This window comes from Chelonia mydas, chromosome 14 (genome assembly GCF_015237465.2).
Source record: "Chelonia mydas isolate rCheMyd1 chromosome 14, rCheMyd1.pri.v2, whole genome shotgun sequence".
Taxonomy (NCBI): domain Eukaryota; kingdom Metazoa; phylum Chordata; order Testudines; family Cheloniidae; genus Chelonia; species Chelonia mydas.
Genome location: NC_051254.2, coordinates 2,465,756 through 2,481,259, shown reverse-complemented (window position 1 = coordinate 2,481,259; position 15,504 = coordinate 2,465,756). Strand labels below are relative to the sequence as shown.

Below are 15,504 nucleotides of genomic sequence, written 5' to 3'. Positions count from 1 at the left end.
GATACAACTTCAGCCAGTAAACCTACTGAGAAAATACAGTTTGATACTATGCATGGAATGCAAGGGCATTACTGTAAAAACTGGTTTTATTCCACGTGTGTGTGGAAGGCTGAAATCCAAATGTAAACTAAAAGTTATACCCCCACACCCTGGATACTTAGTATCATTCAAGACCCATATCCTAGGACACATTTGAGGTTATATTCTGGAATCTATTCAAACTGGCTGTCCTGAAAGTCAAACTACCTGCAATAGGGCTAGGCAAAGATTTCTCTTCTGATAGTTTGTTTCAACTTTAACGGCCATTTAGTTTGCATGGGAATAGCTAGTTTAACACCACACAAATTTGCATATTGTCATCACAGTTACTCTCTCTGAACCAGCTCAATCACAAAAGGAGTCTAGCAAATGCAGTACTTTATTCTCATAAATCCACATTGGGCTCTCAGCCAGGCACTGTAATGGATCTGGATGCATTGCAGATCAGATCCTGCTATACCTGCTGAGATACAGCTTTGCTATGTAGCTATATTGCTTTTCTTATAAACTTACATTAGGATCCTAGCCCTAGAAAAAAGCCTTGCGGTTTGTCTCCCATTTATCTCTGTCCACAACACTTCAACTTTCATCCAGGCCTGTTTCTTCTGTCCTGATTACAGCAATCTCCAGGCATTTCTGCACTGCAATAAAACACTGCAGCTGGCCTAAGTCCTCTGACTCGGTCTCTGGGTCTCGGACTGCAGGGCTATAAAATTGCAGAGCGGCTGTTTGGGCTTGAGCTGGAGCCCAGGCTCTGAGACGCCCGAACATCTACACTACAGCTTTATAGCCCCAAAGCCTGTGCCTCGTGAGCCCAAGTCAGGTGACGTGAGCCAGCCACGGGGGTTTTGTTGCAGTGCAGACATACCCACCTTCTCTCTGGCCTTTCTGACAGCAACCTGCTCCCTCTCAGGTCCAGTCAAACTGCTGCGGAGATAATCTTCTGTGAGGTTACCAAAGGCACCACCATCCCACTCTGAGAAGCTTACAGTCAAGAGAGACTGACAATACAGAAACACACTGGGAATCTCAGAGTGAGGTATAAATGTATCAGTGCTTCTTCAGATTTGTTTTTAAACATGGATGACAACTTATCACTAATCAAAAATTAAATGTATCAATTCATCATCTAAAAATTATGAAACTAGGAGTAGGCAGGGAATTTAGGTAGAACTATTTCAAACAATGGGTCAGATTGATTAAATAAGTTTTTGGGAAAGGTCATTGAAACAGAGCACGAAAAAGTAAAAAACACCTACATCTGTTCCTGGAAAAGGAGGAGATAGATCAGATGAGAAAGAAAACTGGGGTTAAGAGCAAACAAAAACGTTAGCTGGGAAAGACGGGGTTTTCCTTTTGTCAGAGTCTCTTATGTTCTTGGAGTTGAAAACTGCCATAGGTACCTCAAAAACCAAAATAATCCCATATAGGAAACCCATCTTTACTTTCCTCCAGTGACTATAATGGAGTTCATCCTCGAGTCTATCAGAACATTACAACCAACCAGACTGTAATAGTCATTATTAAAAGGTTTCCATTCAGGAGGCATCAGAGGAACATCAAGAGAAACCCATCCCATCTAAAGGAATATGGGCCAAATTTTATGTTAAAACATTCAGGCTCTTCGCTGCTTGAGATAAGTGAAAGGGCAACAACAAATGTAGTGAATCTCATTAATGAGACCATTTTTACCAAGTCACTTCCTGTTTTAAAGAAATGGTGTAAAATACCCCCAAACTTACCGAGTACGACTTTGTTCCGTATTATCTGAAGACACCTCCATTAAACAATTCATTTTTGCAGGTTTCTACATGGTTATTAAAAATTATTGAATTGTAAAAATCACAGTGGTGTGCTGTATGAGTAGAAAGCTCACTTTGCTGAGTTTTCTGAAATGCCAGGGGCCAGACCTAGAATCTACGAGTTTCTGCCAGTAAGAATTTCTTCCTCCCCACCAATTTTTAAACTAATAAAAACTGGCATTGAACAGAAGAAACCCTCACCCCGACTTAATTATGACATCTCACTAAGAAAGAGTTCTAAAGTATATCTGCACATATCACTCCATATGCCTGTACAAGTAAGGTCTCTGAATTCAAGTGCATTCACTCATTCAGAAATGTTATCGGCTAATGAAAGATTTTAAACTGATCCTAATCCTATGCCTCTAAATGAGATGATTGGTAGTTTATGATCTCCCAGGAAATGTAAGCTCCACCCAGTCCTAGTTCCTTGGCGCAAGAATTCAAGACTTAGTAAAAAAGGAGATTTCATAGGGCTGGAACATTGACTAATGGCTTAAACTGGACACAGCATATTTCAATGCCTCAGTAACTTACCCGGAATGCAGTTCCTTCCTCTATGATTGTTGGTAATTGGGAAAGGCAAATATCAACTGCGAGGTCCCAAGCTTGCCTGGAGAAACAAGTGAGAGACAGGTCATCCTGGGATATGAGTCTATAATACTGGGAGAAGTCTGAACAGCTGATTATTAGAGGATGGACAACTTATAGAGATACCAAACTGACTTAGTTAATATGCAATAGCTCTTCAGTTCTCAGGAGGCCAGTTCGTGCTCACGCAAAGTGGTGACATCAGCCGTAGTCCAGAATCACAACACACCACACGATAGCAGTCAGCATATTACTTCTATACAAAGACCAAATTCCCTGTAATCTAAAAGGCAGGCAGACGTATTGATGTTCTACTTTTTGGCCCATGTGTTTATAAGGCACAACAGGTGTATTTTTATAAACTGAAAAAATAACTTAATCCTGGACTGACTGTAAATTGGTAGGAGGAACTTGTTACATTACAACTCCTCTGCTCGGTGAGACCTGTAGTTAGTTGGCACATTTCTAGCACAATTCAAAGGTAATGAAAACATGGAACTCCCACTGGCATTGATGGAGTCTGGCATCTTGTTGCTCACGTGCGACACTGTATGAGAGCCACTTAGTACTTACACAGTTTGGCAGACACAAAACTCTTCACGAAATGTTGATATTAACTATCTACTTAACTAGAAAACGAGTCTGTGCCTGCTCTCGTTTGAACAGGAACAGACACTTTTTAAAATGAACTTTGATGTTCTCTTTTCTGTCTTATTAATATCCACAGCTCCAACATGACCCATAACCCTAAAGCACACACTTTTAAGGTGCTGAGTAAGTCCTTTAGAAGATTAGCTTCCAGTCTATTAGGCATGCTAATATGCTTCATCAATTACTCTTGTTGACAGGTCCTGCGAGTCCGAACTCACGGATACACTGACAGGGTCATGATAAAGCTTCTCTTCAGAATTCTAGACTTGGAAATTCTGTCAGAACATGTACTGTTGAAGGGTGGTCTTATCTGCATTAATCCTACTCTGATCTGAGTTTTGCATGGCTACCTTGTTTAAGGAGATCTGTTGTACACAGATCAGACACATTTGTGCTGGTGATATGTATACAATGAGCCAAGGAAAAACATAGGGAAATTGCTGAAAGATCTTAGGGCTCATTCTTGTTAAGTTCTACACTGTAAGAGAAGTTTTATGGAGGGAGGGACTCGGAAATCTACCAGAAGTGACTAATTATCAAGCAACTGCTCAAAAGACATGCAGTGTTTTTTTGGGTATATAACAGAAGGGAAATTAATGCCCTTGAAATGAGGCAAGTTACTCAGGCAAGAGGTAAGTCAGCACTGGCCAAACTGCCAGTATGCCTGACACCAGCATCATCCTTGGCAAAGTGCTGATTTCACAAGTTTTTCATATTTTCATAGTGTTTAAGGCCAGAAGGGACCACTAGATCATCTGCTCTGACCTCCCGCATATCAGAGGTCAGTAAAGTTCACTCAGATATCCCTATATTCATCCCAATTACTTTAGTTAGACTAAAGCATTTCAGTCCTACAGAGACCATACTGTTGTGTGCCACAGGCAGAGGACAGAAGGGGCCAATGCCTGAGACCCCTGAAATGGCAAGGAATTGATTAGGTGAGACAAACCCAGAGGACCCTAGCTGAGAAAGGCTCCATGTCGCAGAGGAAGGTGTAAACCCCCTAAAGTCTTTGCTATTTTAACCTGGAAGAAATTCCCAGGCAATCAGTTTGATCCTGAGAATGTAAGCAAGACACATCAGCCAGACATTTAGGAAAGAGGATTCTCTGTACCACTTCAGAGCACTGATCCATCCCATCTCCAGCTGTGGTCAATCTCTGATGCTTCAGAGTAAGGCATCACCCAAATACATTTGAAAAATTGTGCCTCAAGGGAAAAATTCCTTCCTGACACCTGCAGGCAACAGGCTGAAGCCCTGAAGCATGGGATTTGATTATATTTATCTTATTGCAAAGCTTCAAGTCTTATGAGCATGTTAAGGGCAACATAGGCAGTCATATTCTTCCAAAGGCCTACGAAGGAAGAGGATGAACAGGAAGATTCACAGATTCTAAGGCTAGCTGCCCCAACGAGCACAGGTCATAAAATTTCTCCCAGAAACTGGATTAAAGCATATATTTTAGAAAGATTTCTAATCTCATTTTAAAGATTTCAAGGAAAGGCAAGTCCACCAATTCCCCTGATAAGCTGTTCCAATGTTTTATCACCCTTACTGCTAGGAAATTACATCTTATTTCAAGGTTGAATTTGTCTAACTTCAGCTTCCTCCCACTGGATCTTGTTACACCTTTAACGGTAAGATTGAAAAGCCCCACTCCCACCCTACTTAATGTCTTTTTCACAGTGGTCAAGTCACCTCTTTGTCTTCTCTTCGATAAACTGAATAAATCGAGTTCCTTACACTCCACACTGCAAAAGCTAATCCAAGGATTGCATTAGTCTTTTCATCACAGAACTGCACTGAGAGCTCATGTTGAGGTGATTATCTACCTAAGTCACTGGTTTCCAGTACACAGTCTCCCGTCCTGCAAGTAATAACCTGCATTCTTTGTTCCTAGATGTACTTTCTTGCATATGGCTGTATTAACATACATTTTGTTGGATTGTGACCATTTAACCAGGTGATTCAGATCATGAATAGTAACCTGTCCCCATTGTTTACTTGACCACCAATCGTCGTGTCATCTGCAAACTTTACCAACAACGATTTTATATCATTGTCTAGCTTGTTGATAACTATATAAAATAGCATTGGACCAAGTTCCTATTGGACCCTGATAGAAACAGCTCAGCTCATTGATATCCCCCCATTAACAACTATATTCTGAGATCTGTCAGCGAGACAGGTTTTAATCCATCTAATGTGTGCCCTGTTAGTTCCATATGATTCACGTTTAATACAAATGTCATGTGGTCCTAAGGGCTTGTCCGCTTGGAGGCAGTGTGTAAATCTACAGCCCACTAAGTCACTGTATGGCCCCGCTACCATGGACTAAAAGTTCGCTTTGAAATAGCGGCTTGTCAAAGTACACCACAGAACTTTTCATGCATGGCAGTCTAGTGTGCTGTAAATTTACATCCCAGTTTGCTGCACACTAAGTCTCCGTGTGGACAAGCACTTAGTCAAAAGCCTTGGAGAAATCTAAGTATACTATGTCAATACCGCTGCCTTTATCAACAAGACCTGTAATCTTGATAAATTAATGGGTCTGTTTGACAAGACCTACCTGCAGACTGGCATTCATTGTATTTTTAGCCATTAATTCTTTGTTAACAGGATTCCAAATTAATCATTCCATTATTTTACCTGAGATCAACATCAGGTTAGCCAGTCAATAGTTCCTTTGGGCATCCCTTTTATCCTTTTGTAAACATATGTGCAGACCTCTAATTCTTCAGAATTTCCCCAGTACTCCAAGATTTCTTACAAATTAACATTGGCAGTTGGCTCGGAGAGCCCCTCAGCTAGTTCCTTCACACTCTTGGTGTAAGTTACCCGGGGTCTGTTGATTTGAAAAAATGTAATAGTAGCGAATGCTGCCTTGCACCCTCCTTTATTACTGGCGATAAAGTTGATATTTCATACACGACATCATATGAAATGGATACATCCTCCTGCTTCATTCCAAATACAGAACAGCTATCTCTGTTGAACATTTACCAGCTTAGCTGATGTTTTGTCACATGGGCTGCTGTTCTTCTAGGGAAACATTTTCTGAAGCACCTAAGTTCCATTTTAAAAAATGTTAATGGAACTTATGCTCCAAAGTGCCTAAGTCTCTCCTGAAACATGGGATTGAGGCACTTTTGCAATGTTTATCCTCCCACCCTCTTCAAAACTCATTTAATACGTTTCTCAATTTAGCATTTGAACCCAGGCATTTTAAGATGACAGGCTAGGGACTTAAACTGCTGCACCACCACCAAAGAGTTTCTTATACGGTACCTAATTTATTCACGAGACAGAAGCGCTCCTCCATGGCTCATGGACAAAGCATTAACATCAATAGGCTAAGCAATTTTTCTTGGTCAAGGAACATTTGCAAACGTAGGACTAGAGGTGATAATCAATAAACTGGATTTTAGTTACCTATTCTAACAACTTCTTAACTCTTAATAAACCCCCTGCACTACCAAGCAGAGATGCTACCGGAAGAGCAATTCACTAGGAGATTCCATTCCATTAGCCTAGCCACCAGCTGCTTACAATTAGAAAAATCTACACATCCAGGATGAAGAATTAAAAAAAAAAAAACCACCTTTTTTTCCATTGATCCAAAACATGGAATTTGTTTCAATTGCCCCAACCCTGCCATCCTGCTTCATCAACATTCACCTTCCACTTGGCAATAGACTACCAATATAATTAAGAGGTAATCGGGAGATAATCAAAACCGCTTCAAGGCACAGGCAATAAATGATTCCCACATGCTCAATACATGCCCAGGCTGTAGGCAAAATGGTTACTCAGAGCTACTGAGAGAAATATTTATTCCTGGTTGAGGCAGAAGCAAAGTCAATTATTGTAATTATTATATAGAAGGATTCTTTGATTCCGACCAAAGGATGAGTATTTTTAACTGTTGGGGCTGAAAAGAGTCGGGGAGGCCTCCTTAAGAGAAGAGACTCTCGGAGTATGTCTACACTGCAAGAAGAGACCCGCAGCTGGCCCACAAGGGGTTGGGTCTCAGATGCTGGACTCCAGCCTGAGCCCGAAAATCTATACTGCAATTTTTAGCTCTGCAGTCCGAGCCCCATGAGCCCGAGCCAGTTGACCTGCGCTCTGAGACTCGGTGCCATGGTTTTTTTTTTTGTTTTTTTTTACTGATGTGTAGACGTAGTTTCAGATATTAAGAGGAGCCATACATAGTGCCTTTGAGATGAACTATTAAACTATGGTTTACTAGATGAGGATGGAAAGGGTCGGGGGAAGAGATGCAGAACAGTCTGAAATGTGCTGCTTATAAAGGACACCGTGTAGGTCGTCAGACTGCAGAGGCACAGCACTAAAGGCATGTCTAAACTACGGGTCCTACAGTGGCACAGGTATGGTACTGCAGCTGTGCCCTATAGCACTGTAGGGTAGATGCTTCCTACAGGGACAGAAGGGGGATTTCTGTCAACGTAGGTAACGCACCACTCCAAGCAGCAGTAGCTAGTGGACGGGAGAATTCATCCGATGACACGTCCTTGTCTAAGATCAGTTTAACTATGGTGTTCAGGGAGTATGAATTTTTCACACCCTTGAGCATCATAGCCAAGTTGATCTGAATTTTAAGTGTAGACCAGGCCTTATATACTGTCATATACAAAGTCATTTCAGGTAAGGAGCACTAATACCTCTATAAAATTTGTCCAGAGCAGCCCTACAGGGTCAGATCTTGAGAGTTTCAAACACTTTATCAGGAAGAACTATACGGCATTTGAAGACAGATTTTAGCAGATTAAAGCCAAATCTCTTTTTAGTCTTCTAAAAATAGATCATTAAAAATCAATGCAGCCACATCAGCCAATATTATTCAATCTTTCTGAAAAGTGAAATCACCAATATCAAATTTCCATATGGCTACCTTTCGCAGTCTAGAAAGCTACCAATTAACGTGAACTGCTTCATGGGTGCACTCAATCCAACTACTAACAACACTGCCACCCCCCCAAGAACAATGTCTTTGCTGAAACTTTAAAAACTTGCAAATGATACTGTTCAGGCGGAAGCCAGTACTGTATTACTTCCAATTGCCAAAGAGACACTAGCAAGTTATTTTCTAATCTTTTACTTGTGTCTTTGTTTAGAGAACGAACCCACTGTGCAGGTAAAAACATATTTCACTAAAAGGGCATTGGAGAGGTCCGGAAAAAGAACGATAAAAGGACATGGTTGATGAAATGTGGGTGGGGAAACCAGAGAATTTAGGTTCTACACCCGGGGGAAATAAAGACCACTAAGGAGAAGAGATAATGACTGAAGGTTTCAGATTACCAGGAGAGAAAGGGAAGGCAGGCAATTTGTAGATACACTCTCTGAACTAATCTTACACCTCAGCACACAAACAGGAAATAAATTGGAGAGCCGCAGGCGGACAGGGATGGGGTCCATTCCCTTCTAGAAATGATTCATGAGAGCCAACCCAGGATAACATTTCCTTCCTTCCTTCCTAGGCGTCTTATGGGGATTTCTGTTCGCAAAGTGCTTTTGTAGATTAGTTTTCACTGTGTTAGGAACAAAAATGGTTGAATAAGAGCTCAGTATTATGTTTTTTCCCCCTTTTATTGTATTTCCTCACTATCCAAAAATCTATTCTTGTTTTCAAATGTGCTGAAGCTATGATGCAATAGCTGAAAGGTGGTCTCCTAAAACAGCTGGGCATTACCATATCTATGCATTATTTGACCTGAAAATATTTTTAATTAGATTTCATGTTTTTATACTCTGTTGCCCCTACTTATTCTGTGAATGAGGTAAGTTGATATTGTGCCCCTTAGCAGAGGCAAGTCACCTGCTCTTTACTATATACCATGAAGACTTTGTAGTTGGGCATCTGCCCGATTTACTCTTATAGTTTAAGTTAAAACAGACCTGAGAGAATTAAATGACTGATGGCCTTTGTAATTGCTGGTAGGAGTTAGCTCCCATGTCCACACTGATAAAGATTATAGCAATGTTCAACACAAGAACTAGGTGGGTACTGAGCAGGGATGTTAGGTTTTTCAAACCCATTAGATAAGTTAATTGGTTAGATTTGAGAAGTGACTCAACTCCTTTGGGATACAATATTCCCCTATTTTAATGCCCATTCAGCTGCAAAAATGCAAGTGTGGAATGTACTCCCACATTTCACTCAAGGAAACAAGCAAGTTTTCTGTAAAACTGAGAAGCCCATTTTACATTTTTAGACCACGATTTTCAGCTGTAGCTCAATCCAGCCACTATTTTTGTGGGCCTGCATTGTGCACCCCAAATGAATCTCACATTCAAATGTTTCTTAGACAGTAAACTCTGTGTGGCAGGGAATGTATTTATCTTTATGTTTATCTACAGCCTTTCTCCTCAGAACAGAGCCATACTTCAAGGAAGTGGGTTGGAATGGGACTAGGTTAATTTACAGTATCACTTCCCACGATCTGCTGTGGTGCAACCTAATTAAAGAAGTTGCGGTCACTAAAGTTGATGGTTTTCAATAATCTTTTAGAGAGGCAGAAAGAGATGCCCCAGCTTCAAATATTTAGAGGACATACCCCAGTCTTGTCCCTCTTCCAGTGAATTTGGGAAACATGTATTTTTCAGTTTCTCACTTGTCTGACATTCGGCTCAGTTCACTCAGTCGAAAACTATGTCCAACAGGAAAGAGCATTTGTTTTTATGAAACTGGCAGTGGAGGGGGGCATGCCTAGGGAAGAAGTCTACAAGGAAAGCAATCCAACCGTACATAACACCTCCATCTTTACTGATCAGTCAGTCCAACAAGGCACCCTCATTGGAAATACAAAATAAAGCTATTACTCTGAAGGAATGCAGAAACTGGGAAAAACAGCATGACTCTACATCAAAAAATAAACAAGAAAGGACTCCCTGGATTCTGTCATTAACTCTCCCTCCCTTGAGGGAAGTGCTCATGTGTTTTAACTTCAATTTTGTTTAGAAATGTATTATAAACTTTTAAATAATTTATCCTGATCTCTTCCAACTGCCTTTAGTTTGTGTTTTCTGAGGTGCTCCAAAGTTTGGGCTGTTAAGCAGGGAACGGAAAGCACAGAGCATCTAGCTTTGCTTGAAGACAATTTTATTATGTGAGATAATAAAATGTTCCATGTTGGAAGCCCACAGTAATACTTTACCAACATAAATAGAACACAGTTACAGAGACCCACCTCAGTATTTCTTCACCCACATGTACTGTAGTAGTTCGCAGATCATGAAGGCAGAACTTATTACATTTAACTTTAATTTTCTGGGCTAAGTCAGTCTGCCTGATGCTTTTAATCCTCACATCTCGTTTTTGGGAAAGAATTATAGAAGTCTCTTATGCTTGTGTTCTCTCTCTGTGGAAACAGCTGGTATTAGACTGCATTCCAGCACCGGAAAAAAGCACTGGGCTCCTTCCTTTTGGAAACAGAGTTGATGATTTTCTGCAGAGCTGCTAAAGGCATCTGAGTTTCAGCCATCTGTGCTCTGGGGACTAACACAAATATACTTGATTGAAACATTTCGGTCTGTACCAGCTACGTGGAACACGTTATTCCCATGCCGAGTTTTTTTTGCAGCTACAACTCCGTAGCATGTCCTATTTGACGGTATTTTCAAACACCAGTCTGAGGTCAGCGCCTCCACAGCGATACTGCAGACACATGGCACCTGCTCTAGGGAAGGCAAGAGGGAAGCAGCTCACACACATGTATTTTAAAAAATATTTAGAGCGATAAAATCTTTGGTAAGGATTTGGGTGCTATGAAAATGAGGGCCTGATAGTGCTAGTTAGAGGCAGCAATGGGCAACCTTCTTCTCGTCAGCCAATGAATCTCAATCCTGACCTCAACCCATGCCCGACTATAGCAACTCTGGACCTTTCCTGATCAAACTAGGTGGGTGCCTTTCTGATAGGTACTAGAGACTCTAACGATGAGGTGGAGACCAAAATCCTCATGTTTCTGATTGAAACAAGAATCTGCCCAAGCCTATACAAGGCTAACACAGAGTAGCCAAATGTCCCCCTAAATCCTTCAGTCATTTTGCTCTTGCTGAGATGTTAAGACTTATCTGTGTTTCAAAAAGAAGAGTCCTTTTTAAATTAATCAGCGAAGAAAACTGCAGACTTGCACCTTTTTTGCAATACTTCCCACAACGTCCAAAGACATTAGAATCTCCCTCCTCACCTGTTGTTGGGATGCTACATTATGGTTTTCTTTTCAGCTAGAATTCCATGCTTGGTATATTTACTGTAGCAATATTTCTATTGTTATTATTAGAAGCACATCTCTGCCACAGCATAATAAAGGTCCCTTGTTTTAATACATGGCCTACATTACACATTGGGAAATTTCTGTCAGTTTACTAAGTTACCATGATTACAATTTTCTACTGGTGATCACAATGTATAAACTACAATCGATGGCCATGGAGACCCACGTGCAGGCAGGACAAAAATGTTTCTTCCTCCCTGCATACACCACAGACAATTACATCTGGGCTCCCTCACTGAATATTACTACTACTTGTACCGCAGTAATGCCAACAGGACTCACCCACGATCGGTGTCCCATCGCGCTTGGCATTGTACAAACACAGTCAGAGAAAGTCCCTGCCCTGAAGAGCTTGCAGTTTGAGTCGACAAGAGAGACAGGCTTGGCGTGGTAACAGAGGCACAGAGAAGTTAAGTCACACATTTAGGACCACACAGTGGTCAGTGGCAGAAGCCAGGTTTCTTAACTACCAAGTTCAGTGCCCTATTGAGAGCGTCCTAATACTGGCGGACAGTGGACGAAAACTGGCCTCAGGGAAAAAAGCCCAATCTCCTGGTTAGAAGAAGTAATTTATAAGTCAGAAAGCGCTGGTCTACAGAATAAATTAAGAGTGCTGACTTAACTGGTCACAGAGAATTTACTTCCAGATGACTAAGATAGAAGAGAGAGACACTCATCTCTGTAGACACTTCCAATGCCATTGGCAGCCTGGTGACTATTTCCAGAAAAGGGTTAATCTATTCAGGATCCTCAAATGATGTGAAAAGTGAGCATGGTATAGAGAAAACCATCAGACAGAAGCACAGACAAAGATATATACTAAAATATAGGGCAAAATGGTCTACATTTAACTTCTAAAAAGGGACAGCCATAATTATTCATGAGATCAAGTGATGCTCAAGTCAAGTGGAAAAACATTTCACAGCATATGCACATTCCTGCGGTGCACTCATAGCTGAGCAGTACACCATCACGATATTTTGTCAAATGCTTTATGGTTTTCTATCAATGTAACTGTAGCAGAAACAACAGGACACTGGATCCAGCTCTATACTGATAATTGAAAGGAGAAAAGGGGGAAACTTGAGCACCAAACTCTGTTTTTTGTAGCCCATTTCTGTTAAAACCAGGAACCTGATGGAATTAGAAGCGGCAGGAGATGCTTTCTGTTTTTTCCACTCTTACACTGACTGTGAGGATGTTTCCAGTAACTGAAGCAGAGTGGCAAGGTGTGGTGCAGGGCATCTTTACGGTACAATTGACCAGCATTTCCCAGAAAGGGGGGAGGAGCGAACAGCATGTGCAAAGTTCAGAATCCATTCAGTATATTTTACTATAATCAGTGAATCACTAAAATTACTTATGTTGTCTGTGCGGAAGATAGCCCCAGAGAACATCCTAGTGATCTAAAAGAGTGCATGAGGAGAGGAGACTGTGTGGAGAAAGGGAAGAAAGTATCTGTGAATCAATATTACTCATGCAGTTCCAAAGCCGACTCCTTTTTACAGCTTGCTTGTGTATCCTGTATCTCCCTATGCACTACTAACAAACAGAAGAAAATTTGATTGTGTTTTACATATAATTGCTATTTCATACTTCCCCAATGAGATTGTTTCATCATGTTTCTTCACATCTGAAATGCAAGGTAAATTATAATGCACTTCAGTAGAGCTGGCAGCATTATAGCAATGTAAGTTTTCACAGACAGCTTTCTAAACAACGAAGGCATACGGTAAAGCTATTGCTTCTGTAGCCAGCTAAGTAGTGGGACAGGAACAGTGTTTGGCATGGATTCCATCTTTATCCGGTGACTGGGCATATGACAAAACGCAGCACAAGAGGTGTCTGTGGCGAGGAGGGAGTGGGCCAAACACCCATAATTTCTGGATGTGGAAGGATGCAGATTAGGTGGGGAGATCAGCATCCCGAGGAAGAGGAATGGAGGAAGGATTTGAACTACTCTGAAATAGCTGGGGAAGCTAACCAGCACAATGCCATGAAGGCTTTTAACTATGAAATCAAATGTAAGGGGGTAGAGACACACAATACCTGCCTGCCTCAGCATGGATGTGTGGGAACGGCAGAAAGGCCCCCATCACAACACTCACACGGCAACCAACATAACAAGCAAAATAACTATTACTGAGGGCCGGGGGAATCAGAAAACCTTTAAGTCAGGTCTTTGAGGAACACAGATGGATGTATTGTAGGACTAAGTGTCTGAGCTCATCATCCATTTACATATTACAGCAGATCCCAGGGGTTTCAAATCGCTACGGATGACAGCACGGCCGGTGTCCACATTCACAAGCATTCACATGCTGATCTGCCAGGTGCAAAAATCTGTGAAAAGCTCACAGCAGAATGACAACCAGTGTACTCGGCAGTGCACATTTGCATTCTGTCATCCAATAGGTCTCTATCACCCAGCAATGTAAGTTCTGGTTCTTTCCTCCACCACATTTTCTGGTTTAAATTTCTAACAGCTGCAATGATCTGCTTTAATAAAAAAAAACAAACAGATGAAAGGCTTCAGAATACAGCTCTGTGTACGGCCTAGGGAGACTGGACTATCTAGTGAGTTACAGCACGTGACAGCGAGTTCGGACCATGTTCCTTTCCCCCATGCCCTGCAGCTGATGTGCTGTGTGACTAAGCCAGTCACTTCTGCTGAGCCTCGGGACATTCCCTAGTTTACAGGTGGGTTGTAAGACTTAAAGTCTGTGACGTGTTAAGAGAGTTGAGAATAAAAGGTGCTATACATGGGCATAGGATTGTTTTTTAATAGAATCTTTAACTAGACCGAGAAACTCTAGTGTACTAACTGTTATGTTGCTGGGCCTCCTCTGGCAAATAAGGAAGAGTCTCCCCGACCTAAATTTTATTTTAAATACTACCTTTGTGGAAGACTATTGAAAATATACATCAAGGAGCTGCCTGTTCATTTCTCCCTTCCTCGGTTGCCACCATCTGGGAGTCAGCTGAAGCAGACATGATGAATGCTTTCCCTAAGGAAGCTCTGCTTTTGCTAAATACTAAGTAAAAATGAAAACAATAAAAATAGCTCTTATTTAGCACTTTTCATCCACAGATCTCAAGGCACTTTACAAAGAAGGTCAATATCATTATCCCCATTTTACAGATGGGGAAACGGAGGCACAGAAGACGTGAATTGCCCATGGTCATCCAGTAGATCAGTGGAAGAGCCAGAAACAGAACGCAGATCTCCTGAGTTCCAGTCCAGCGCTCTATCCACTAGGTCACATTGCCTCACAGAAGGACTCCAGCAAGAAGCCAGAAGAAGCTCTGATACCCTGATAATGAGCATGGTATAAGTATCTAGATAGATTTGTTTGTATATCTCTGCCCATATAAAAATCCTGCAAAACCTGTAACTACATATGCATTGTCCTTCTCAGGAGGTTTCCAGGCTCTGCCACACCTTTCAGGTGAGGCAACAATTGGACACAGTCATACAGATGAGCGCTCACTCATTGTTTGGTATGCTCATTGGTATGCTACATGTTCTATCCCTTTTGTGCATACAACATCCTGTTTGCTTTTACACCACACTGACAAGCCAACTTCACTGTGCTGTGTACAATGACAAATCTTTTTCCTCAAAAGTTCCTCCAATTTAAAAGCACATAGGAGCAGCTTTGGCTATAGGTGCCAATGTGCATTTCTCATAATCCCTCCACGTTTTTTATTAATTAAAGCAAATGTGTGTTATCAGTAAACTTCTAATCACTGTCTACTTCTTCCTCCAAATGATTAATGAATGTATTTAACAACGATCCCAATATTGAACTATTAACTTCTCTCCAGTCCTAAGACAAGACATGTAATATGACTTCTGCCACCTCGACCCGTTTTCCCATGACATGACTTTTCACCCTACTCAAACTTTGTTTTCCACTGTAGTCTGATGGAGGGACTTTATCTAAAGCTTTCTGAATATCCAAGTCAGTCAAGCCTATTCAATTACATTTACCAATTACTTTATTAATTTTTCTAAGATTACAGAGGCATCATTTTCTCTTACAGAAATTATGTTAGCTTGACCCTATCAGGTTACACTTAGCCAAGTTTTGTACAATTCTAGCCTTAATTAGACAGGA

At 41.2% G+C, this 15,504-nt stretch overlaps 1 protein-coding gene across 8 annotated transcripts in view; it reads right to left on the bottom strand.

The window, feature by feature from the left end:
• Nucleotides 1–15,504, bottom strand: part of RPTOR (regulatory associated protein of MTOR complex 1) — a 305,325-nt gene that overhangs the window by 106,902 nt on the left and 182,919 nt on the right. For all 8 annotated transcript variants that reach the window (XM_043527662.1, XM_043527663.1, XM_043527664.1 and 5 more), the window contains one exon: nt 2,379–2,454. In XM_043527662.1, the coding sequence (XP_043383597.1) occupies nt 2,379–2,454 (76 nt within the window). The remainder of the gene's footprint in view (nt 1–2,378; nt 2,455–15,504) is intronic.